Source organism: Neofelis nebulosa, chromosome 3 (assembly GCF_028018385.1).
Source record: "Neofelis nebulosa isolate mNeoNeb1 chromosome 3, mNeoNeb1.pri, whole genome shotgun sequence".
In the NCBI taxonomy this organism is placed as follows: Eukaryota; Metazoa; Chordata; class Mammalia; order Carnivora; family Felidae; genus Neofelis; species Neofelis nebulosa.
In genome coordinates this window covers 56,847,826-56,875,732 of record NC_080784.1, presented here as the reverse complement: position 1 = coordinate 56,875,732, position 27,907 = coordinate 56,847,826, and the positions used below count along the sequence as shown (strand labels likewise).

The window sequence follows — 27,907 nt, the reverse complement described above, 5'->3', positions numbered from 1 at the left end:
CTCTCTCTCTCTGTCTCTCTCTCTCCTTCTTCCTCTCCCCTGCTTACAGTCTCTCTCTCTCTAAAACACACACACACACACACACACACACACACACAACCTAGAAACACATCATGCTATTCTTCCTTGTACGCATTTGTTCTTCCTTCTCCTGACTAACCCCACTCATCCCACGGCCACACCCAGGTAATGTGAGGAACCCTCTGAAAATACCATAAGGTGCTGCACATACCTCACCCATTTCTCACACCACATTGTGTTGATTCTGTGTTTGCCCCACTAACTCTGCACTCAACAGGGGCAGAAAGGCTACTACTCATTTCTGCATCCTGTATTTAGTACCTTGAATTTAGGTTCTCAATAATTGCTGCATTGAATTGCAAATGAATAGACAATTTCAGCACCCTCCTCGGCCATCTATTAGGTAGCTGATGAAAAAATCCCCTGGCAAGTCAATATCTGTTGTGGACTAACTGTGTTCCCCCCGCCCCCCGCAAATTTCATATGTTGAAATCCTAACTCCCCTGGTTTTAGGAGGTGGGGCCTCTGGGACACAATTAGATCATGAAGGCAGAACCCTGAGAAATGGGATTAGTGTTCTTATTTTTTTTAAGTCCCCAGAGAACTCTCCAGCCCTCTTTCTGCTGTGAGGATATGAGAGGTAGGAATTCTGCAATCAGGAAAAGAGTCCTCACTAGAACCCTACCACACTGGCATCCTGATCTCAGACTCCTCTGCTTCTGGTACCATGAGAAATAATCTTCTGTTGTTTGTAAGCCACCTAGTTTATACTACTTTGTGATAGCAGCCTGAACTAAGAAAACATTCTATAAAATTGACGTTACAAGAGCCAGTGTCGATAATCATCTACGTCTCTGAAACTATAAAGGATTGGCCCCCCTCAGTGCAATAGTTATCTAAGCCCACAATTCTGTTTTTAGTTTTCCAGTGATTGAGGTGCAAGTGAAACACTAGTAAGTGTGTAGTAGATTGTGGAAACCCAGAAAAATTTCCCATATTCCCTTCATTTGATAATAAACCCTGCCACGTTGGCCACAGAGGTGAACTATATCCTGCTTCGTTCTATGCAAAGGGCAGGTGCTTGGTCTAAGCAAAGCGAATCAAATTCCTTTCCTGGTATTGACATAGGAACATTGTAAGAAAGAATCTTTCTATATCTTAGGATTGCTAGATAAAATACAGAATGCTTGGCTAAATTCAAAATTCAGAAAAACAACAAATAAATTGTTAATGTAAATATGTCCCAACTATTACATGATTTATACCACCAAGTTTTGAGGAGGTTTGTTACATAGCAATAGCTAATAAGGCATATATTTGATGCTAAGAATTAATTTCTTGGGAGGTGAGTGGGGGATGGGCTAGATGGGTAATGGGTACTAAGGAGGGCACTTGTGATGAGCACTGAGTGTTGTATGTAAGTGATGAATCACTGAATTTCTACTCTTGAAACCAATATTGCACTATATGTTAACTAACTAGAATTTAAATAAAAATTTGAAAAGAAAAAAAGGAATTAATCTCTTGCTATTTTGAAAAATTGTTAATTTGAGAAATGAGCATAATTTTTTAAAATATCTATTCCAAAAACACATCTTAGAAGTTAGGAAAGAGAGTATTTGTCAAAATCAAAGGATATTTCAAACTTGCTTAAGCAAGAAAGGGATCAAAATACCTCCACGTGGCTTCTCTATGTGACCTGTGCTTCCTTCTAGTCTGGTGACTTCAGCATAGGCTGAATTCCCACATGGTAACTGAGAGCTCCAAGATCAAATTATTCCAATGAACACGATAAAAGCAAGGTTGTCTCTCATAGACCACTTGGAAGTCACTGGGTATCAATTTTGCCATACAGCAGTCATAATCTTAACCAGATTCAAGGACAGAGACATATACCCACTTCCCAATGGGAAGAAGGTCTAAGAACTTATGCACATGTTTGAAAACTGCCATAAAGTGTGAGAGGAAGAAATGGGAACAGATACAGAGCAGGCGAGGGTGTTCTTTTTCTCTCCTGCCATATGCAGTTGGATGAAACTTCTTTGTTGATAGCTTGACCTAGAGGGGAAAATAAGATGATATTTTTTATCCAGATTTTGTGTAAATTATAGTTATAACCTTTTTGCTTAACACCCATTCACTTCAGTCCCTGGGTTTTTGTTTGTTTGTTTGTTTTCTCTGTTTTGTTTTTAAGGAATTAAGGTGGTCATTAATCAGAGAGTACATGTTAATTTATTAAAAGGTAAAGTTTTGAGATGAGGTATTAAAAATCCATGCCACGGGGCGCCTGGGTGGCGCAGTCGGTTAAGCGTCCGACTTCAGCCAGGTCACGATCTCGCGGTCCGTGAGTTCGAGCCCCGCGTCAGGCTCTGGGCTGATGGCTCAGAGCCTGGAGCCTGTTTCCGATTCTGTGTCTCCCTCTCTCTCTGCCCCTCCCCCGTTCATGCTCTGTCTCTCTCTGTCCCAAAAATAAATTAAAAAATGTTGAAAAAAAAAATCCATGCCATTACAGCAAGTTTTAGTTTGATATAATGATAGGAAATCAAAGCAAAACTGACTTTAAGCTGCAGTCAGTGCCTAAGAGAAAAAGCATATTTTGCATTCCTTACTAAGATAAAGGGGTAATGTTTTCATTAAAAAAAGCCAAACCTGTCAAATGTTTATTAAATCAATGAAGCAGAAAAAAAGCTTTCCTGCAGCTTCATCCATGCTTGGATTTTAATAACTAGCATTTATCCCTTGAATGAAAAGTTATATTTGTATACAAGAAGAAAGTCTCCCCACTCTGCACTTGGGATTTTTAGCTCTGAATAGTCTCCATTGCTGATGAAATAAGTCATTTGCTCTGCCATTTCATATTATTATTGAGTTCCTTCTGATGTTGGTGTTGATGGGAGTGTAAAAGCCTGGACGAGGCAGGGAGAGCAATGAAGGGATCATTCCAATGGTGAATGGCAGAGTATAAGGTAATATGGACCCTGGTAGATTACAACAGAGATGAGATGAGGAACTTAAGTGATGTGCATTAACATTGTGTGAGGATCTCAGAGCATATCTATGCCAAAATATGGATTTTAGGAAAGGGCGGAGGTCATGTTGGAAGACAAACAATGCAAAACACAGCGGGACTTCGGTGTTATAAATGTTATGTTAATCTGATCATTTTATTAAGTGTTATGAAATCTGATCTGTGTTTTATATAAGAGAAGCAGAGCACCTTTGCTGAGCCCAAATGGGTTCAGAAACAGACTGTGCTCTTTGGCAGTCAATACAGTAGGTGTGCGGTTGGAGGGGCTATTTATTTATTTATTCATTTATTTTACAGACAGCACACTTGCATGAGCAGGGAAGAGACAGAGGGAGAGAGGAAGAGAGACAATCTTAAGTAGTTTCTATGCTCAGCATGGAGCCTGACACGGGGCCCAATCCCATCAACCTGGGATCATGGCCTGAGCTGGAATCAAGAGTCTGACACTCAACCAACTGAGCCACCCAGGCGCCCCATGGTGAAGGTTTTTGAAGCTAAAGAAGAAGAAAAGATGTCTTAATCCATTTGGGCTGCTGTAACAAAAGACCACAGACTGAGTGGCTTATAAACAAAAGAAACTTAGTTCTCACAGCTCTGGAGGCTGGAAGTCCAAGATTAGGCTGCCAGCATGGTTGGGTTCTAGTGAAGGCTGTCTTCCAGGTTGCAGGCTGCCAATTGCTCACCATGTCCTCACATGGTGGAAGGGTTGAGGGAGCTTTCTCTGACGTATTTTATAAGAACACTACTAATCCCATTCAAGAAGACTCTGCCTCCTTGACCTAAGCACCTTTCATACGTCCCACCTCCTAACACCATCACCTTGGGGGTTTGGTTTCGACACATGAATTTTGTGGGGGATACAAACATTCGAACCATAGCAGAAGAGTTTGAGAGCCAGAGAGGAGTGAAAAGGCAATCGAAAAAGGCTTGAGACATTGGACTGGCATCTGCCCCCATCTAGCCTGAGAGACTGCTCAGCAAGACCTGTGGAGAGCAAGGTTAATTTCAGAAGCAGAAAGAGTTGTGCTGTCCAGACACTTCGTGAAGCTCTGAGCATGAACTGGGTGGCTTTGGATCTCAAGGACAGGTTAGGATACATGGCACAAGGCCTAGGTTCCAGGGTAATCTTTCCCCAGGCAGCTTCATTTAAAGGAACCACTGGGTGGCTCAGTCAGTTAAGTGTCTGACTTAGGCTCAGGTCATGATCTCACAGCTTGTGGGTTCGAGCCCCACATCAGCTCAGCTGACAGCTCAGAGCCTAAAACCTGCTTTGGATTCTGTGTCTCCCTCTCTCTCTGCCCCTACCCCACTTGTGCTCTGTCTCTCAAAAATAAATAAACATTGAAAAAATTTTAAAAATAAAATAAAATAAAGGAGCCACCAGCAGAGCATGACCACACCAGTAGAGGATCTTCCTTATGGATGGGGCTGGCGACAAGCACAACAGCAAAGTGACCCAATGCACTGGAGTAGAAAAACCAAAGGCAGACTTGCTCCTAAGCACACAGTTGACATCCCCAGAGACTCCTAGCAAACCAGGAAAACCTGGTAGGCAGGAGACTAAAACCCTCTGTCAGCCAGATGGACCCAAAGACTTTTTGAAGACCACTATAATCTGATTATTAGTGTTAATATGACCTCATTTGTCCCTTCAGGCAGGGAAGGCTTGAGCTGTTTAGATCACATAAGGAGATGATTAATAACTAAAACAATCACCATGGTCATTATACTGGTATGTAATATGAGACCATGATTAAACTTGTGACCATTTAGAAATTAGAAATGAATGAATCCAATAAGAATTGCAGGGTAAGTATACTGAGGACATAATTCTGGGATATAAAAATCCAAAATTGTACCTTGAGCCAAGTCTCCAATCCACCACATTGTTCAAAGAGAGAAGTGGGCAGGAAGTGACTTAAGAAAATAAGCCATAACATTTACACTTTATTTGTCCCCAGACACCTTTGAAGAGATCTCCCCGGGTGTATTCTGCATTTTGAGGAGTAGGGTGCAGGTGGTCCCAGTATATCGTTTAGTGTGCACCTATTTCAAGGATAAGAAGACTAGGAAATAGCAGCTGTACCCACACAGGTGAATCCATCTACCCGTTCACTGTAGAAGTGAAGAATGGTATTTTAGACCAATCACTCTGGTGCCCATTTTTGGAGGTTTTCCATTTGACCTACATAAACACACAACAAACACACACACACACACACACACACACACACGCACCACTTTGGGTCACAGAAGAGTAGCTGAGGGACACAGCACCTTGGTCACATAAAACTAAGACTATAAAAATATTTAGCCATTCTCTTGCTATACCCAGGGAGACAGTTGTTGATGTAGCCTTTTGACATCCAGAGTTTCCATTTCATCTTGTTAGATCAGTGACAACGCTGAAGATACAGAGGCAGCAGTATTTTGAACAACTTCAGAACTACCAACTTAATTGGAACACCAAAGCCAGACCATCACACTCTTTTTAAGGCTATAGGCCAGTTTAATGGACTATATAATTTGTACTGACATACACAAGATTTCTTTTTTCATCAACTTTATATCCTTCCACAGGGGAGACTACTATCCTAAATATAAAGAAAGCAGCCAAAGTATATTCAATTTTATAAAAACCTTTTAAACCATTATGTTGTATTATATGTGTTTATGTTTGTGATAAAAACAAAATTATAGATCGTGGCACAAAATAGTACAAAATTTGTACTATGATTTATAATTTTGTTTTCCTCATTTTATCCAAAAAGCTGAAAAAGTCATAATTCTGCCACCTGCTCTTGGGTAACTAGTTGGCCCTTATTCCTTTTCTACTAATGCTTTCCTAAACACTAACACTTGCATTTGTAAATCTAGAAATACAGAATTTTTTTGAGCAAAGGCTTCTGCTGTCATTATGAGCAGCTCTGAAATCCCGTTATGTATTATAATATACCCTAGGGCGCTAGTGGAGATAACTTGAAAAAAAAATCCCAAAAATAAGCCTATGTTAAACCTTAGAAATTAGAAAATTAACCAAAATCCTGTGTCTATCAAGGGTTATTATCATTACCAGCAGCTTAATATAAATGCAAATATGTCCTCTTTTAGAGCTTGAAATTCAAGATGAGATCTGTTATCAGTTATTTAACAAACCATCCCAGAACTTAGTGACTTAAAACAGCAAACATTTTGTTTAGTCACAATGCTGAAGTTCAGAAATTGAGACTAAGCTCCACTAAATGGTTCTTCTGCTGGTCTCACCCAAGAGGGATGAACAACTCATCTTGGTTTGCCTGGGACTTTCCCAGTTTTGGCATTGACAGTCCAGCATCCCACAAACCCATCAGTCTCAAGCAAAACAGAAGAGTTGGTCACCCTATGTCCGGGGTCACTCATGCGGCAGTAGTCTTCTGATGGCTCACTTAGAGCTAGGCAGTCTAAAATGGTCCCACTTATATATCTAGTAGTTGGTGCTGATTGTCAGTTGGACCATGTGTCTCCAACAGGCTAGTCAGTCTTCTTCATGTGGTAGCAGGCTTCTTGAAGATGTAGGAAAGAGGCCAAGCCCCAGTGGACAAGGCCTCTGCTTGCACCTCATTTGTTGATGTTAGCTAAACCAAGTCACATGGCCGACTAAGTCAATGGCAGTGTACCACACAAGGGCATGGGTACAAGAACCCATGATCCGTACAGTTCAGCATAAGGCCATTTAGTATTCAAATTTAACCAATCCTCATTTTGCGTGTTGTGTTACTTTCGGAGTCTATCTTCTACTTGGTAAGAAAAAGAGCTCCTCGTTCCTAAGATACAGTCCAAATAACTACTCCCTCTCAGAAATAAAGCAGAAAATCTCTGTTGCTTTTTTTGCTGCTGCTGCCATTTGTTCCTGTTCAAAGAAAAAAAAATTTTTTTTAAGTCCTGAAGTTTAGCTCAGCCTAATGGAAGCAGTAAGAAATGCAACGATGCTAAGGCATAGAGGCAGTCACGGAGGACTTCCTCAGACAGCAGAGTGCAGAGAGGAAACTTCAGCTTATGGCACTCTACTAGCATAGGCCTGGGCACCAAATGTTAAACTTCTTTACTTACACAATTCTTTCAGCTTTGCACATTATCAGAGCTATTTCTGCCATTATACATACATAGTCCCAAGGTGCATGAGTTAGGAGAAAACATAGCTTTCTATGACTGGAATCAAATATTCCTTCCATTTCTGCATCCAGCTCTTTCCAAGAGGACCTCTTTCTCCCAGCCCAGGACCTACTTCATTTTTTTGTCCCTAGACTGACCACCTCCCTGTGTAACAGAAAGGTGACATTCCTCCCTCATCCTTATGGTCCCCATTACGCAAATAAAGGTAAGGAAATTATACCAAAAAAGTAAGTTTTTAAAGATACGTTATACAGATGAATTTGACAGTAGTTATTTAATGACTCTTTTCAAAATCCTAATTAAGCAGTGATTTAATACTTAAAAGAAAAAATTGTTAGAAAAAATTGTTTTAATCTGCAATATTGTTTTACTCAACAACTAAATTCGAGCTGAAAATAATTATATTTCAGCTGTAATTGTTCTGTAATTGTTGAGTCATGGGCCAGCTAAAAATTTTGAGTTACATAATTGAAAATTATGTGGTTCATCTCTATGCTGATTGACTTGGCTTGATTGGGTCCAGAGGGAAATTGTGCCATTTCATTTCTGATCAAATTCAGACTGCAACCCACATGTCCAGAATTCTCACTGCAGCCATGGAAATGAATGGAAATTGAGAGCCAGTTTATTTTCTGAGGCCAAATGGAAGAACTCCTTTTGATTTCTGGACCTAAGTTTTAATTGTTAGTGAATTTTAAAAATAACTTTTTATGCATGTTTATCTTTCAATGTAATGGGTTTTTTTTTATTAGTAGACCCCCAAAGGATACATGAGATGTATTAAAATTCAAAATAACCCTTTTTGTCTGAAAATAGGAGAAAGTAGGCAACAAATATGCAAAAAGTGTATTAAAACTCTACCACATTTTTCACATATGGGGAAAGAGTCAACATGTGAAAGTGGAGAATAACAGGAACATCAACAACTCTTTAGAATGCAGTGAGAATCAGAGAGTGAGGCCACAAGCATTAAGAACTACATCCTGGTTTAGTGAAAACAACCAACTGTACACTTGGAAATATGCATTTGCAAGTGAAAACATGGAGATTTTTTTCATTTGTGCCAAATAAAGAATGGTTCGAGTATACTTTTAGATTATAGCCTCATAAATTTAAACTCAGCAAATTTTGGAATACAAAAATGGATGTAGAAAAGTGAACTAGTCTACCATAGGTAAAAAGGAAACATACCTATTATCTGGTTCAATAGCCTTAACATAAAATAGAAAATTGATTTCTGTTAAGCATGCAAAAGTTATATTTTCATAACCTGAAGAATAAAGAATGTGCAACAGGAACATGTTCCTTCATGATTATGTTAATTTCAAAAGATGTTTCTGTGTTTTTTGTTTTAAGTTTACTTATTTATTTTAAGAGAGAGAGAGAGAAAGAGAATCCCAAGCACGCTCTGCACTGCCAGGGCAGAGCCCAAGACAGGTCTTGAAGTCACAAACCGTGAAATCATGACCTGAGCCGAAATCAAAAGCCAAAAGCTTAATCAACTAAGCCACTCAAACACCCGACAAGTGTGGTTTTTAATAGCGAAACTTAAGACCTGATTTATGAGTAACACTCATAAAGTAAGTACATTAATATGTTAAAAGTTGCATGAGATAAAACCACATTAGAACAGGTCTACAGTGTGTTAACATACGAGGGGAACGAAACCAGCATGAATATTTTGTAAGAAATCAAGGGACGTGAGGGACACCTGGGTGGCTCAGTCGGTTAAACGTCAGACTTCGGCTCAGGTCATGATCTCGTGGTTCGTGGTTTCGAGCCCCGCGTCGGGCTCTGTGCTGACAGCTCGGAGCCTGGAGCCTGCTTCGGATTCTGTGTCTCCCTCTCTCTCTGCCCCTACCCTGCTCGTGCTCTGTCTCTCTCTCAAAAATAAATAAACATTAAAAAAAATCAAGGAACGTGAAGATAAACAAATGAAAAATTGTGAGAAACAGGACCAGTGGGGAGAGTTTCAAGTAATTAGCACTATATTTAACATGGAAAACAGAAAGCATAAGAACATGCTGAAAATAACGAACTTCCCTTCTTCATTTCTTCAGAAGAGAAAATAATGTTGACACATGAAAATATTTTACCTTTAATCTGTGAGGAGCACAACTTTCTTGACCTCAGCGCAACATCTCCCATTAGTTAACTCATATTTGCATGGTGGCATATGAGTTCCCGTCCACAAACTCACTGGAACGTAATAGATTACAATACTACATTTTCCTCAGAGCCATGTAGCTCCCACTTTGCGTCCCCTTCACAAAACTAGTAGAAAATTCATTCTCTCTTCTCATGTAAGTTCCCCTGTTTTCAGGGAGGGCAATGGTTCTAGAATCTTATTTAAGCCAAATTGTCAGAGTCATCCTTCTGACATAACTGTCCATTCACAGGTTTGCCACCAAGATCCATATGGCCCAAGCCACTTGGTTCCTTCAAATCAGCAGTTCTGCTAATTTCGTGCAAATCCCAGCTCATGGGGTATAACTGCCGAATGTGTTCCACCCTGGAGGTCTTGTCATCTCCCAAGGCACCTTCGCAGTGCAGGAGGTTGCCTCTGTCACTGCAGGACTTGACAGATTCTGCCTCCCACTTCCCTCTCTGGGATCTCTTCAGGCTGCTTAGATTCTCTTAAAAATACAAGGGCTCTTATCTTTTAGCAGCTGCCTCTTTCCAAGCCCCCAGAGCACCAAGGCTGCTGTCCTGGCTTGCTCTGGGCTTGAAATGAGAAGGGTTGTGGTGATCAAAGAGGAAAGACAAATACTGATTTATTTATGAATAATTTCTTGTGTTTCACTACTATGTGGGATTTTTTAGCACCTACTCTGTGTAGGCACTGGGTACTCTGTGTGTATCCTCCCCCCATGCTCCAGCTTCAGCAGGACTGGCCTTCTTCCATTTCTTATTATTATGCTCCCTCCTACCACAGGGCCTTTGTATTCCATCTTTCTTAGTGTCAAAACCATCCCTTACCTCCTTTCTTTCCATTTCTTTTTTAAAATCATTTATCCTGTGAAACTTTTCAACAGTTCCTCTCCAAATATTGTCCTAATAATGACATGTCCCTAGCAAGTGTTATCTGTAGCCTGGAATATGCTACTTTATGATGGATCTGTAATTTCTCAGTAGGATTGCTACTTTTCTCTACCTCTTATTTTATTAGGTCTTAAATCATTGGCCTTGGGCTGGTATGGAATGTGAGCTAGAGCTTCAGGTTAGGACACAACTTAATGTGAACTTTTAACTTCCAGGCATGAGAAAGTAAATAAATTTGTACACTTTTACTCTTTATAGCCAACCAGGATATATAATTCCAGAAATATATATATATATATATATACACACAATGGAATGATGGGCAGATGTTTAAAAAATAGACCAAGGAAGGTCTTTTCAATATAGCATGATCATTAAACGTATTAGCTAACTTATAAAAATTAGGTGAATTTTTAAAATTAAGTAAAAGCACACTGTTTGTAGGGTGCAATCATTTGTATAGGAAAGGAAGGAAAAAAATGATATAGTTGTACCTCCTTAGATGAGCATAAAATATCTCTGGAAGGACATCCAGGAAATGATAGTGGTTGTTTGTGATGAGAAAAATAGAGTGGCAGGAGATACATGTAGGAGCAAGAATGTTTATAAATATGTGAATGTATTATCTATTCAAAATAATTAAATAAATATTTTTAAATGTTTTAAAATAAAAATTAATGCATAGATAATCAGATTTTCACAGTGGGACAAGATAGAGTAATATGGGTTAGATTGACCCGTCCACCTAAAAAGACATAAAATACATGAAACAGTGATTTTTAAGATGCTCAATTACAGAACTGTAATTACAGAACTGAAATTATAGAATTTTCAATCTGGCAGTGAAGGACAGTGATCCCTGAGAGATGGAAAATAATAAAGGGAGGTCTATGATTGCCCCTGCTTCCCAACTGGAGTGTTTTTAGGTTATGGTATAAGGAAGGCGAACCCGGGTAGGGCTCAGCCTAAGTTGGTAGAGAGCTGGGAATTTGGGGAAAATGGGCCAACTAGAATGACAAGGGCAGAACACCATGAGAAGAGAGCTACACAGAGAGCTCTAGAGATCTACAGATCTGTACCCTTTGAACATTCAGCAGAGTAATGATAGGAACATGTGTGTGAAGGAACTACCCAAGATTGGGCAAAAGAACATTCAAAAGGGTCAGAAATAACAGTGCCCAGAACAAACAGAAGTCTGAGAATAGTGTCTGTTTTCACCATCCAGACTGAAAAGTTTGGTAATTTGTAGGACATTCAGTAGAGCACACAGAAGGTCTTGTCTTAAAAGTAGTGAATAATTTGTCCTAGATTATGCACTGCTTCAGTCCTGCCTAATAAACTGTAAGAACAAAACCCAAGAGGGTTAAACTATTTCCAAATAATGTAACTGCATCCAAGAACAAAATGTTTAAAAGAATACCAAAATACCCAACACCCCAAAATGTAAAAGTTTTAGAACCCAAAGAAAAAATTACCAGCCATGCAAAGAAGTACGAGTATATGTCCCATAATGAGTAAATAATTCAGTCAATGGAAACTAACAACTGAGAGTCAACAGACAGGACATTAAGACCGTAATTATAACAGTATTCTACATGTTCAGAAAGTTAAGCAGAGACATGTAAGGTATAAAAAGACCAAAATAAAAATCCTAAAGGTGAGGAAAAAAGTGTAAGATTAAAAATGCTTTAGATGGGATTATAAGCAAATTAGACATTACAAAAAAATTAATAAACTGGAAGATATAGCAATAGGAAATATCCAAAATTGAAACACAAAAAGAGAAGTTATGGAAATGAACAAAGTATAAAATTCGAGTCTCTGGAAGATATGGACAAAAAGTAGGAACAGAAAGAATACTGGAGGAAATAATCCTCAAGAATTGTCCATATTTCATGAAAACTATACATGCAGATCCAAGAAACTCCAGTAATCCCAAGCACAAGTAACTTTACCAAGAAAACTCTATAGCTATAGCATGTGTCATGTCATAATAAAATAGCTCAAATCCTATGACATAGAGAAGCTCTTAGACAGGCAAACAAACAAACAAGCCCACACGCCCCAAAAAACACCAACTTACTGTGTACAGAGAAACAAAGATAAAAATAACATATTTCTTACAGAAAACAATGCAAATGAGAAGAGAATGAGCAACGTCTTTAGAGGATTGAGAGAAAAAAAGCTGTTAACCTAGTGTTCTATAGCCAACAAAAGTATCTTTAAAAATGCAGATGAGGAGCACCTGTATGGTTCAGTCTTTTAAGAGTCAGACTTCAGCTCAGGTCATGATCCCGTGGTTCAGGAGTTTGAGCCCCGTGTAGGGTTCTGTGCTGACTGCTCATATTCAGAGCCTGCTTCAGATTCTGTGCTGCCTTCTCTCTCTGCCCCTCCCCTCATGCTCTGTCTCTGTCTCTGTCTCTCTCCCTGTCTCTCTGCCCCTTCCCTGCTCTCGCTCTGTCTCTCTCTCTCAAAAATAAATTTAAAACATGCAGATGACAAGATGTTTTCATAAATGCAAAAGATCAAACTCCCACTACAAGAAATATTAAAGGAAGTCTTTTAGGCAGAAAGATACAAGGCAAAAAGGTACAAGGCAGAAAGATACAAGGCTGGAAATATGGGTCCATACAAAAGAATTAAGGAAACAAAAATGGTATTCATAATATAAGTTCATATATGTGAAAGTTTATTTTTAAATCTTTTTTTTTTTTTAATTTTTTTTTTCAACGTTTTTTATTTATTTTTGGGACAGAGAGAGACAGAGCATGAACGGGGGAGGGTCAGAGAGAGGGAGACACAGAATCGGAAACAGGCTCCAGGCTCCGAGCCATCAGCCCAGAGCCTGACACGGGGCTCGAACTCACGGACCGCGAGATCGTGACCTGGCTGAAGTCGGACGCTTAACCGACTGCGCCACCCAGGCGCCCCTAAATCTTTTTAAAAGACAATACTTAAAATAATAATGATGTAATGTGGGATTGATAGCATATGGGAAAGTAAAATGTATGACAACAGAGTACAAAGGTTAAGGGAAGAGACATAAAAGCATTCTAGCAAAAGATTTCTATCATATATGTGCACTGGTACAGTATTGCTGAAAGCTAAACCATGATCAAAAATAAACACATATGATATAAACCCTACAGCAACCACAAAGTAAAAAAAAAATCACACAGAGTTTTTGTTAAGTCAAAAAGGATAGTGAGTGGAATCATGAAAAATATTCAATGAATCAAAAGATGGAAAAGGAAATAATAAATGGGACAAATAGAAAACAAAGAAGCTGATAGATTTAAGCTTAACCACATGAATAATCATATTAAAAGTAAATAATCTAAAAAAAAAAACCAAAAACTAAGTGATATAAATAGCCCAGTTAGAAGACAGAGATTGTAAAACAGCAAGGTGCAATTGTGTGCTGCCAACAACAACGACGACAACAAAATCTTAAATATAAAGACACAAATAATTTTAAAAATAGAATAAAAAGATATAAAAGTTATAAATAAATATTAGTGTTTAGAGTGTATAAATCTAAAGGAAGCTGAAGTGTTAACATCAAGACAAAATAGATGTCAAAGCAAAGAATATTAGCAGAGATTATTAGAGTCATTTCATAACAAGATTAAAGTTAACTCATCAAGAGTACAGAAAAATCTTAGACATTTATGCCCTTATTAACAGAGCTACAAAATACATGAAGCAAAAAACTGATGGAACATCGTGAAGAAATAAACAAATTCAAAACTATAGTCATAGACTGCAATACCCCCCTCTCAGTAACTAATGGAACAAAGAAACAGAAAATCAGTAAAAATATACACGACTTGAATAACACTACCAACCAACTTTACCTAATAAATGTGTATAGACCCCTCTACTCAACAGCAACATAATATGCATCCTTGTCAAATACACATGGAGCATTTACCAAGATAGGCCATATTCTGAGCCATTAAAAAGTCTGAATAAATTTGGAAGGATTCAAGTCATACAAAGTATCTTATCTGACCACAGTGAAATTAAATTAGAATCAATAACAAAAAAAAACCACCAAAAAATCCCGAAATATTTGGAAACTAAATTACACATGTGTATATAACAAATAGGTCAAAGAAAGAAAACAAAAGAGAAATTAGGAAGTATTTTTAACATAATGAAAATGAGAACACTGCATATTTTTGGGGGGGATTTTTTGTGGGATTCTGCTACATGAGTACTTAGGTGAGATTTATAGTACTAAATACCTATATTAGAAAAAAGAAAAGCTCTCAGGTCAATGATCTTAACTTTTACCTTAAGGAATGAGAAAAAGAAGAGATAATTAAACACAAAGTAAGTAAAAGATTAAAACAATAAGAACTAAAAAGAAATCAATAAAATATAAGTGAAAACAACAGAGAAAAATCAATGCAACCAAAAGCTGGTTCTTTAAGCAGATCAATAAAATTGGTAAACCTCTAGGCAGACTGACAAGGCAGATGAGAGAAAGGACACAAATATGCTCAACAGCATTAATCACCATGGAAATGCAAAACAAAACCACACTGAGATACCATGATATCCCAATCATAATGACTGAACTTCAAAGACTGCCCATATGAAGTATCGGTAAGAAGGCATAGCAACTGGAACTCAAACACTACTGTTGGGAATGTAAAAGGGTACAACCACTTCGGAAAAGTGTTTGACCGTTTCTTTGAAAGTTAAATATACCCATCATATGATCTAGTTATTCCACTCCTAGGCATCTCCTCCAGAGAGAAATGAAAGCCTATATCCTATGCACAAAGATTAGTAAACAAAATTCATAGCAGTTTTGTTTGTAACAGCTCACAACTGGACACAACCCAAATGTCCATCAGTAAGTGAAGGAATAATCAAACTGTGGTATATTTGTGCAAATGGAATAATACTCAGCAATAAAAAAAAAAGTGGTGAACTATTAATACATGCTAAACATAGGTGAATCTAAAAATAATGATACCAAATAAAAGAAGCCAGGCCCAGAAAAAGAATGCAAATTTTATGATGACATGTATATTAGATTCTAGCAACTGCAAACTAAACTATAGTAACAGTAGATCGGTGATGGCCTAGACAAAAAGAATGACAAGGTCAGAAGGGAGGAATTACAAGAAAATTCGGAAGGAAGGCTAATATGTTCATAATCTTGAATGTAGTAATAGCTGCACAGGTGTCTAAGTCAAAACTTATCAAACTGTGTACTTAAAATACATGCAGTATTCTGTATCTCAACTATACTTCAATTAAGCTGTTAAAAATTAAAAACTAATTAAAAGATTAATGGACAACTGTGAGTAAATACATACATAAATGAAAAGTTGGTTTCTTACCAGTCATTCACACTAATAATAAAGATAGGAAACATTAATTTATTTGGAGCTTGGTAAAAACATCAATGAAGGCAAAAAGGATCCATTTGAATCTATTTTATTGTATCTAAAATTAATAGAATTTTAGAATTTAGATATTCTAAATAAAATGTACCTAGAATACACTACATGGTGTTTTTTTTTAAAATACACTCATTAAGAAAACAAGATGCTGTGTTTCCAACGAATTACAATACATGCATACTAACAAAAAAGCAACATAGGACTTTCCCTTGCTAGTATCTATAATTCCAGATCTAGGAGAATTCTAGTTTTGAGGTTCATTCTGCCCAGTGTAAATTTTGATGCACTTTGGTCTCCTATTTTACACAATCAAATGAGAATATATTTGTTTGACTTGAGGTCTTTTCTATTTGTGGTTCAGTTTGAATAGGATTGAGAATTTCTGGTCACTTATGCCCAAACTCTGCAGAAGCGGAGTTACGCTGGTGGCGAGTTCACGGGGGAACTGCGCTCGGTGCATGTTACAGTCCTCATTTTATCCAGCTACAGTTGTAATTCCGCTCTGAAATTCGGTGCATGGAAAATGGAAAAAGATTAGGCTGCTGGAGAGAGGGATAAAGTAGGTTACATCTGGTTCTAGGATTTTTCTTTCAAACAAAATAAAAAATTGCATGAGATGCCTTGTGTTATTTTTCTTAATCCTGCTCACTTTCCTGGGTAGAATAATAAATCCCCTTTCCTGCCTTGCCATCTTTCTAGCCACGTAGAGGCAACACATTAAAAAATACTCTTAAACTGAAGTAATCAGGCCAAATACCATTTTCACATACAAAGCCTTTGAAATATAGAACACGCAAATTCAAGTTGATGTTGTTGGAGTGCCTAAAAAAAATTACCAAGAGCAGGCCTTCAGTTGCTGTGTCTCATATGTTTATACATATTTTAAAATGTGTACCTTCAACATTTAATGCCTTGTACTCTTATGTATAAATATCCTTTGTGTCAAAAATTTTTCAAAACTATCACAAAAACATACATTGGAAATGTGTTTTTTTTAATTTTTTTTAAATGTTTTTATTTATTTTTGAGACAGAGACAGAGCATGAGCAGGGGAGGGGCAGAGAGAGAGGGAGACGCAGAATCCGAAGCTGGCTCCAGGCTCTGAGCTGTCAGCACAGAGCCCGATGCGGGGCTCAAACTCACGGACCGTGAGATCATGACCTGAGCTGAAGTCAGTTGCTTAACTGACTGAGCCACCCAGGCGCCCCTGGAAATGTGGTTTTTTACAGATTTGCTTTGTCTGTCTGCATAGGGACATTCTCTGAGTGTTTCCTATCCACGTTTATGTACTTGTCTCTCTTTACCCCCAAACACTGAAACAGAAACAGGGTTGCAGTAAAGAACTCAAAGGCTTTGAAATCAAAGGACCTGGCCCAGCCCCAGAACCACCACTAACTTCAGCCTTTCGCTGCTGCTCCTTACCTCTCTCTGCCTGTTTCTTTAAAACAATACATGAGAATGATATTCACAGGATTGTAGCGAGGATTAGTCAAAGGAATTGGGTAAAACTTTTAGCCAAGAGCCCAGCAGGTATTGAGGACTCAAAAAAAAAAAAAAAAAAAAAAAAAACAAACCTAGCTCTACCTTTAAACTGCAAAAAGTTTAGGACAGGGCCCATAACTATAAATGATCTCATCACATAGCAACGGGACTACTGTGTGCCCTAACAGGAATAGAATACTTGAAAATTATTACTTGAGCAAAAGGAATATTTCTTTGAAAGGCAGAGAAAGCCTAAAAAGAATAATATAATTAAAATGAAAAGACCTAGTTTATTTTTTAAAGTTTGTTTGCTTCTTTGTTTGTTTAAGTAAATTATTTATTTATTGAGGCAGGGCTCAATCTCATGAGCCGCAAGATCATGACCTGAGCCAAAATCAAGAGTCAGATGCTTAACCCAAGCATCCCCAAAAAACCTAGTTTAAATTCCACCTTTGGCATCTTAATTAAATAACTGATTCTGGTTCATTTGTTTATTCTACTAATCATCTCATAGTCTGTAAAAGGGACATGACCTGTTAATGGTAAATTCTTGGTGAATATATACTGAGAGATTGAATCTAAGGTATTGTCTATGTCAGTGTTTTCTATACGTTTATCTGTCTGACAGTACAAGATTCCTTTCATTTAAGGAAAAGACATAAAATTAAGTGATATCTCTCTATCTATCATTCACTAGCAGTCGTGTATTTCCCTCTAATGATAAATATATGGAGCAAATGTGGCTCTACAGGACATTAATTGCATTAGAGCCTGAAGGGCAAAATTTAAAGCTCATGAGGATTCCAGGAGCAATTAGAGACCCAATGAGATCCCTAGATCCATTGACAGAAAACCAGGGCTGAAAAGCACCGTGCATTTGACTTCTGAAACATTATCTTGAAGTTTGTTTGTATTTTTTTCCAAGCAAATACTCCTAGTCCTTGAAAGATTTTTTTTTTTTTTTTTCATTTCATAGGTCTCCCGTTATGGCTGGAGGTCTCTTTGCTGTGGATCGAAAGTGGTTTTGGGAGTTGGGTGGCTATGACCCAGGTTTAGAAATCTGGGGAGGAGAACAATATGAAATCTCTTTTAAGGTAAGTTACCAAGACCCTCTTCGCACTATGTCTACATAATTTCAGTGATTCCCATAAAGAGTCATCATTCTGTTTCGTGACCTATATTGTGAGATAACAACGAAAATAGATATGTCACCTTTCCAAGCCAGCTTTGGGATGAGAGAGCTGCTTCCCTCTGATGTTTCAGTGAGATGTAACCATGCCATGAAGGAAATCATTCAAAATCCCGTTTGCAGGCGGGAGACTTGGTGTACCAACAGACCTGCTGCTCCACCAATCAAGCATCCCCTCTACAGAGCACACAGAGTGAAGAACTGAAACGAAAGAAATTGGATTATTGGAATTTTCTCCCTTTGTATTGATTTTAGAAATAATGGTTCCTATTTTGATCATAACCAGTTATTCCAAAATTTCAGTTAACAGAAGAGTAACTTAAAAATATGAATAACAAATTAAGGCTCTTCTTCATAGAATTCCATAATAGGCGAATGTTTTTACTTATTTCTCTCTGAAACTGCCGAGGTCTCTACTTGCCTCGACCATAAACGCTCAGCAAAATTATATGCTTTATAACATACATACATGTTACATACATCATGTGTACATACATATGACAGAATGCAGATTTTAGGGTTTGCGAATGAAAAAAATCTGCCACAACACGTGAAGACCAGAAGAGCAAAGCAAAATAAACTGTGTGAAAGGTTGTACTCCAAACCTCCAAGATGCATTTTTTTTTCCAAAAACAGTCTCATTAAGGAAAAAAAAACTTCATTTTCTTTTTTTCTTTATGATTGTCATTATTTATACAGAAGATGGATTTATTTTGTAAGGTTTATCATACAGAAGTTTCTTAGTAAATAAATCATTTTTCCTAATTACTTCCATCATAAAATCAAACCAATTCTTGCTGAGAAAAAAAATGTATACTGAATATAGTAAAAGTCAGGCTTAAGCATCCAGCCAAACTCTCTAAATTTATACATAGAAAGAAAATGATAAAACTGATCTTTATAAAACTGTAACAGCTATCTTCAATATGTTAACAAAAATGTTACATTGTCCTCAAAGTGTCAGAAAATAAATATCCCTAAAGAGAAACTCAGGAGGCTTCAGGACATCTAGAAGTTTCCATCTCACTCTGCTGGCAGTAATCCTTGTAACACCGTTTAGTAAATTCGTGTTTTTCTTCACCGTCTTTCAAAGCCATCTAATTTCATATCTGAGGTACTTTTTAAAGACCTTTTTGTAGATATGTGGTATTAAGTCCTTCAAGTTGCCAATGTTGTTTGTTTGTTTCTCTGCTGTAGTAATAGCTGCACACTTATCACTGTGTATATGGCATAAGGTAGTATAATAGTTAATGATGATAGAAGCGGTACCTATTCCATTTACTTAATGGTATGTGACAGATGCTGAGCTAAATGCTTTATATACATTATCCAATTTAAAGTCACATCTCTAAGAGGTTGGTGTTATTCCATTTTACAAAACACACACACACACACACACACACACACACACAACTGGGGTTCCTGGGTGGCTCAGTCGGTTAAGTGACCGACTCTTGATTTCGGCTCAGGTCTTGATCTCACGGGTTTGTGAGTTCAAGCCCCCCATCAGCCTCCACGCTCACAGTGCAGAGCCTGCTTGGGATTCTTTCTCTCTCCCCTCCCTGCTCATGTGCGTGCATGGATGTGCGTGTATACTCTCTCCCTCTCAAAATGAACAAACTTAAAACAAAAAACACAACTGAGACTTAATGTTTTAAAGATTTTTTAAATACTTATTTTGAGAGAGCACAAGCTGGGGAAAGGGTCAGAAAGAGAAAAAGGGAGAGAGAATCTTAGGCAGGTCCATGCTCAGTGCAGAGCCTGATGTGGTGCTTGATCATGATCTAAGGCAAAATAGTCTGATGCTTAACTGACCGAGCCACCCAGGTGCCCCTAACATGTTAAAAACTTTAGACTACAAATTGTTTTAAGCTTTAAAGATTATGTACATTACCTAATGCTGCTTTGGAATTGAAATGCTCCATCTCTGCTTAACTGCAGGGAATACAGAACCGGTCCTACCACAGTCCTCACTGTGAACCTTTTGATTTCTATCTAGTTTCCTCTCACTGAAAAAGCGAGTATCTTCATTATAGTCAATAGCATGACAGTAAACTTACCGCTGACCCTGGCAAAATAATATTGATTATCATATATGGCTCAAAGCTAGGTGCAACGTTTGCAATAATGCCTTCAACTGGAAAAACCGAATATTACATTTGACCCCAAGATTAAGGGGAAAAAATGGCATTGCTGTAGCTGCAACATCTTCAGAATTCAAGAGATGCGTTTTACTTTTCACTGATCAAGATTTATTTTGCTTAAATACTGTTAGTTCATGGATTCTTCAAGTTTAAAATGTTATTATGAACATTTCTATTAAGTGGGAGGTATCTGGCTCTGAATAACGAGCTGGATGATGGATAAAATTCCTATGGAAAGTCTGGAGGATTTGTGTAATATACATTTGCATTCTAAATCAAAAGGCATTTTTTTAACAAATGTAGACTTGCATCTTTCGTTTCTGTATCACTTGTATCTATCACACCTCTTCTGGGTGACCTGAGATTTTATTACCCCATTTCCTATTTTTCAGTTATCTGTCATTCTGAAGGATATAATTGGAATGCAGCCCTGTCGTCTTTGTCTAGAAACCATGGCAACAGCACTGGAAGTTCAGGACTAAATTGCCCCAGGTTGCTTGGTTGGAATGACAGATTCTTTGGCAACAGCTATTTCTTACAGGGTCCCATTTCAGACATATCCCTTCATTCTTCTTGCTATTGTGTGCTGACCTTGGGGTTCCTGTCCCTCCCTATTAGTATTTGTAACATGAGGGGGACAAACTTAAACAGGCTTTGGTAGAATTTGCATTGAAGCAAGAAGAATTTTCTCCATGGGAAAGGAATCAAAAGAATTATACACACATAGCTCTGAGAAATAGTATTAAAAAGAAAAGAAAATCAAACATTTGCATTATGTTTAATTTTGCAGGGTAAAGCACTGTAAGATTTACACTGGGCAGCACTTGAAATTCAGGAAGTATGTATGGATCACTAAGAGTTTACTTGTCTATCTCACATTGTAATAAAGAAATTGTTTTAAGTGTAGATTCAAATGCTCTGATTCAAAAGATTTCTATCTATGGTCATCATCAGGCATCACTGCTTGCTGTTTGCTCCTTAACCAAAGAATCGTTTCACCACAGTTTATGACAAGGCTCTATCACTAAATAAACTATTTCTAGAAAATCCTGCTTCATATTAAGGGCTTGGTTTCTGGTCAAACAGCCTCTGGTTAAGAGTGCTCCTCAATTTTCTTTCTCTGTAAATCTCCTTCCTTTTTCTAACATCTGAGTAGATCAGTGGATTTCATCCCATAACAGAAAAGCCAACACAAGTGTAATTTTCAGGAGGCAGTTGAGGAAAAGAGCTTTCTGGGAAAATGATCTGTCTGCCTAGTCTTCAGTCTCTTTCAGAATGAATCTGAACTCCTGCACGGCCCAGAATTATCCAGCCGTCTTTCAAACGTTGCTAGGTGAGCCAGCTGCTAGGGAGGGGAAAGCGGCATTTAGTCAGTCATTCAACAAGCTTCTATTGGGCATCTAATTTATTCCAGGACTAGCTCCAAGTACTCAACTTGGAATCGCACCTGGAAACAAAGAGGAAACCACAACAGACAGCACAGTGTGGCATAAAAGAGATAACCCACACCTTTAACTGTCGTCCACCATTTAAGTTATTGAAATAATAGTAAACCATTATGACTCTCTGATTTTTCAGAGTGCATTTTTACATCCATTCGCCAAAGATCAAAGTCCAAATGTTAGCATTTCCAAAAGATACGCCCTTTGATTCCGGAAAACTCTTTCCAGAAAATAAAACTGAGCAGCACACACCAAGTAGGCACCCACAAGAAATTTAGGCTCCATTTCACCCATTCTCTGGCATGAGATATAATGCTTAGAACCAGGAAGGAGAGCATTAAATTTGGGTTGGGCTGCCCTTTTCCACCCCCAGGGGCTTATCAACATGGTCCCACACGGACCCAGTATTTCCTGGGCATCTAGAGTATGGCATGAGCCCTTGGCCATGAGCCTCAGCTATGCAGAAACATGCAAGCCTCCAGGTGAGATGACTACAGCTACCCTAAGTCTGAGAATGAATCTGACAAACCTGGGAACCCCTACGACCTTTTTAAAAGCTCTCTTAAGGGACAACATGCCACAGAATCACCTTTGTTATGTACTGTCATCCTTCCTATGTGTTGAGTGTAAGATTCAGGCATTTAGGGATATCATTCGTCTCATAACCTTTCAGCTCTTTTCAGTCCTGAATTCATTCAACAGACATTTATTTATTAATTATAATGTGCCACCTCTGGGCTAAACTCTTGAGATGCAAAGATAAATGCGAGAAGATTCTCATTCCGGTGGAGCTTACTTTCCAGTAGCAGCCTAGAGAATTAACTCACCACAATTACTCATCATCAGTATTATTTGGAATATATTGTATTTCCATATCACAGTAATAATTCGGGACATATGCAATAGCCTATTTGCTAGCCTTCTGTGCTATATTCTTTCTCCTCTTTCAACCTATATCCACATTCTTTTATTCCCCAAGTTGCTTTATTTTCCTCTCCTAAAAATTCAGTTCTCCTAATTACCACACAAATCAAATGGATGTTCTAAATCATAAACCATGAGAGTTTTCATCAATTTTCTGCCTCACCTGTCTGAATCTACACAGTAAACCAACTTAACTAGTGATTTTCTTTCCTTTCCAGAAGATAGAAACTCATACTTCCATTTCTACCCCTATTTATTACAGAGATTTTAACTAACCAGTCAGACTTTATTCTGTTCCTGAGATATTAGCTTGTTCTCTCTACAAATATTAATCAGCAACCTCCACCATGAGTCTATGTACCATGCAAGCTAGACTCTGCAGAAAAAGGCAAAGGTGGCCCAGTGGAAGTCCTTGGATCAGGTACAACTTAGATGAGTATTTCTTCCATGAAAAATAAATACCAAAGCAGGAAAGCACAAACAACTACATTTAAAATTCCTTCTAGGGGCACCTGGGTGGCTCAGATGGTTGAGGGTCCAGCTTTGGCTTAGGCCATGAGTTCGTAGGTTCAAGCCCCACATCAGGCTCCATGCTGGCATTGCAGAACCTCCTTGGGATTCTTGCCCTCTCCTCTCTCTCTGTCCGTCCCCTGTTGGTGCTTCCTCTCTCTCTCAAAATAAATAAATAAACTTAAAAAAAACTCATAAGAATTCCCTCTAAAGTAAAACATATAAATGTATATTTATTTGCCAGGCTTCTAATGCAAGAGAGACCAAAGCTTTTCCTTCTGCATTTGGGTGAATAGATTGGAGTAAAAGTAGAGGTCCAAGAACCATACCCATACTGCATTTGCTGTGAGTTCCAGTTTGGTTTCTTTCCAGTGGAATGAGAACTTAAAGACACTTGGAAGCTATCTTGATATGGTAACAGAATCGTTTTAAATTTTTCATGATTTTGCCCAATCTTTTATTGTTACTTTGTCCATACCTAATATGACAGCAAAGTTTTTAAATAACAACTCAATCCTTTCAAATTCCTCAAATTAGTTTTGGCATGAACAACAATTCTTTCTGTTTTCATAGCCGTATTTCATCAGTCTAAGTGGTACTTAATGAAATTACGCAATTACAGTTTTTTTTTCAACTAGCATAATCACATTTGGGAAGAAAGACACTGCCTTGTAGGTAAGCATGTAAGCTCACTATTGGGAGCAAGGGATTCCAGGTGTATTCAGCGTAACCCCTATTCCATGCAGCTTCGCCATAATAGAAACACCATTTAATACGTTTGCAGAAGGAATGGAGATTGAAGGTTAATACGTTGAATTGATGGAACCAAGATTCAGTCCTTGCTGTCAAAAACTTTCAGTCTATAAGAGAAAAGCTCATGCAACAGAGGTAGGTGTGTTTCTACCTTTGTCCAGAGGTAACTTGCTCACTTATTCAGTTCGGGTCTAAGGTGAGGCTCTTTCTTCTTGTTTTCACCTGTGCCCAGGTGCCTCCAGTTCCCTGATATAAAGATGGCTGCCCAAGAATATTGAATGGCCAATGTATTGCAGTGATGAGTTCTTGCACTCTGTGCCCTGTTCCTACAGACCAGTGCCCTCTCCTGTTTTTTTTAGTTGTCACTTCTTTTCCCTCCCCCAGACCCAATCTTGTGGAGTCTCTGTAAAGTGGGGGGAAAAAATCAGTCCTAAAATAAGCCTCTGGGGTTTCTTTGAATCTTTGTTTCTACTTTGATGTGACTAGCAAAGACAATCCCCCTGGAGTAAAAATAGAAAATGGAAAACACATTGAGCATAACGAAATGAATACTTCAAGTTACAATCCTGCCACACACAAATAAATATATACAGTTTAGAGTAACTGCAATATGTCTGTGATTTTAATAGACAGCATCCTGGGGGGGATGTGGGGTTTTTAATCCCTTTTTGATTTGTAAAACCTTTACATGGAGCTACCTGTGCTCCAAAGTTCTGGGCATTCTGTATTCTTCCTATGATGATAGTAACTATTACTTGGTCCCTTAACAAGAAAAAGTAATGAGTTAGCACTTATAGGTCACTGAATTTAATTTCTTATCCTACTCAATACTAATGTAAGGTAAAAATTAACTTCCATTTCATAATTACAAAAACAGACCATTGCCTAGTTAATATCAAAGCAAGAATTAGAATTCGGGTTTGCTCTAAAAACCATTAGCCTAATTTCTCTTAGCTAGAAAAATAGAAGATTTTATATCATTGGTGAAAAAAAAAAGTGGCTACTGTCATTCTCTGAAACCACTTAAAAAAGGAAATGCAGGTTCTTCCTATCTGATTTTTATTAAATATGGGGGCTGACAATTCTTGTCAAGATTTAATGTAAAATTTAATGTTTTTCTATCTTCAAAATGCAATCATTATTCAATAAGAATTGAATATACACAATAGGGACTAATCATTGAGTATAAAACATTCAGTTCTCTACTCACACAACATGACAGCCATTAATTTAGAATTGTTATAGCTCAGTAAACCTTATAACCTAGAGCTTAACATCATTATAGAGCTTCTCAAACAAACATGAATTTTATTTATTTGTTAGACAATCAAAATTAATAGCCCTACAAAACTAGCTAAATTTAAAGTTTCCCCACATGGTATATAGCCATCCAAAAGAAAATTAAGTAAACTTACAGTTCAACAATTGAATGTTGTATAATTACAATAGATTTACAGTTTTAAAATAAAAAAAGGAAGATCTTCTCTTTGAGATTACTCAAAAAAAGGAGAACAAGAAACAGAAACAAAATACTAAGTTTATCCTTGACAAATAATCAGATATCTGACCCCCAACCACAATACATGAGGAAGGTTATCATATGCAGCAAAAGTGAATTAAATGGTGGGGGGAAGAAAAGCATGGGAAGACAGAATGACCACTGCTACAAGTCTCCCTTGAAGCCAGCAGATCTCAATGTCACAAAGTAATGGGCACCTCCTAAGAGGGGTAAGATGGGGAACTGACAACATTTGTTTGAAACAAGGCAACAGGTGTGATTGCTGGTGGCCAGAGCTCCCTCGGATTGAGTTTGGTACAGAAGGGAAGCACAAATGGGAAGTTGGGGACCGTTCTAAAAGAGGTATTAGATAGACGAGCCATATTTGCGGGAAGCAGGCTGTTATTAAGGCAAAATGGAGGAAAGATACTTGATATGATGAACAGCCTTGCGGCAGCCAGTTCCTAATAGATGCTGACAAATACAGGCTAAACTAATTCAGTCACACACAAAGTCATAAAGTGAATACCTACTCTAATTGGTAAGAATTCTTCCTATTCAAAGATAGGTAATGATAATTTTTAAAGAAAACAGCACATAGAAATACTACAAGAAAAGATGAAGAAGAAGAAAGGACCAGGAACAATGAGAACAGGTTACCAAAGTAATGTTGCTATACATTGTTATAAAGTGTTTTAAATATTAATGAAGCTATTGACTCTGCAAAGCAATATTAGATGCTGAACTTTATGAGATTAGGCAAAACAACAAAAGGTAAGAGAAAGAGATGGAAAAAAATAGCAGCAGTCAGGATTAAATGAAAAAGAAAGAGAAAATCATCACCAAAATGAAGGTCTTATTGAAAGCAACACGAAGGAGAAGGGGTATGCTGAAAATACACAGAGGCAAGGAAGGTAGAGTTGAGAAAAAGGAGCAAAATGGAATTAAAATCAGCAAAGTTAAAAGGTAATAGAGTGATATGATATGGAAGGTATAGGTGCTCATATTAGTGCTCATATTAGGAAAAATGTTGAAATTATAATACCATGTATCAAAACATAGTAGATACAACCAAAGCAGTGATAAGAAGAAAAATTAGATCCTTGGGGAGCCTGGGTGGCTCAGTAAATTGAGCTTCGGACTTTGGTTTAGGTCAGGATCTCACAGTTTGTGGGTTTGAGACCCAAGTTGGGCTCTATACTGACACTGTGGGGCCTGCTTAGGACTCTCTCTCTCTCTCTCTCTCTCTCTCTCTCTCTCTCTCTCTCCCCCCCATCTCTTTCAAAGTAATTAAATAAAAAAAATTTTTAAAGAAAAATTAGATCCTTAAGTTCTTATATCAACATAAAAAGAAAGAATAAACATAAGCAAGTTAACTATTAAAATACAGTTTGCAAATGAAAAATGAAATAAACATAAGGAAATAAAGATAAAAGATTAATAAACTTAAAAAAGAAATTAATGGTTTAGAAAACCAAAAACTGATGGTGCAAGAGCTAGTTCTTTATAGCCAAAAATAAATAATTAAGGGAGTCACAGATGGAGAGACAGATTAATTAGAAAAAGGTTTTTAAAAAAACTGGCCATGAAAAAAGAAAGAAAACACAAATACACAAACTAAGAAACAATAATAAGAATTTAGAAAAAATTTAAATAGTTCGAAGAGATTAATTAGTCTGTTCAATTCTATACAAAGAAGCTTCAGATTGTGAGTGAAATGATTGATTTTTAATAAAATCATTATAAGCCACTTAGTGGCTTAAAACAACAGAAAATTTTCTCACAGTCTCTGGGTTGGTAGCCCAGTGTCTTTTAGCTGAGCCTCTGCTAAGAATTGCACAAGTCTGAAATCAAATTTTGAGCCAGCTCTATCCTTATTCACAGGCTCAGCTGGGAAAAGATCCGTGTTCAAGTTCCCTCGGGTTGTTGGCAGAATCCATTTCTTTGTGGTTGTGGGACTGAACTCCTCACTGTATTGGTTTTCATCTGGATACCACTTTCCGGTCCTTGCCTTTTGGCTCCTTCTTTGACCCTCTCACAACATGGTAGCCTACTTCCTCAAAACCACCAGTAGAATTTCTCTCCTATTTCAAATCTTCCTATCCGTTTCTTCAGGAAAAGCTGAGTCCCTTTTTTAGGACTCACCTGTTAGGTTTGACCTTCCCAAGATAATCTCCTTTTGATTAACTCAAGGTCAACTAAAGTGGGACAATAATCATATCTGCAAAATCCCTTCACCTTTGTCACATAACGTCACCTAATTGCAGATGTGAAATCCATCATATTCACAGTTTGTAGC

General features: G+C 37.7%; 1 protein-coding gene across 3 annotated transcripts in view; it reads left to right on the top strand.

The window, feature by feature from the left end:
* GALNTL6 (polypeptide N-acetylgalactosaminyltransferase like 6) overlaps nucleotides 1–27,907 on the top strand; it is a 1,200,276-nt gene that overhangs the window by 1,048,515 nt on the left and 123,854 nt on the right. For all 3 annotated transcript variants that reach the window (XM_058720897.1, XM_058720899.1, XM_058720898.1), the window contains one exon: nucleotides 18,125–18,242. In XM_058720897.1, coding sequence (XP_058576880.1) covers nucleotides 18,125–18,242 — 118 coding nt within the window. The remainder of the gene's footprint in view (nucleotides 1–18,124; nucleotides 18,243–27,907) is intronic.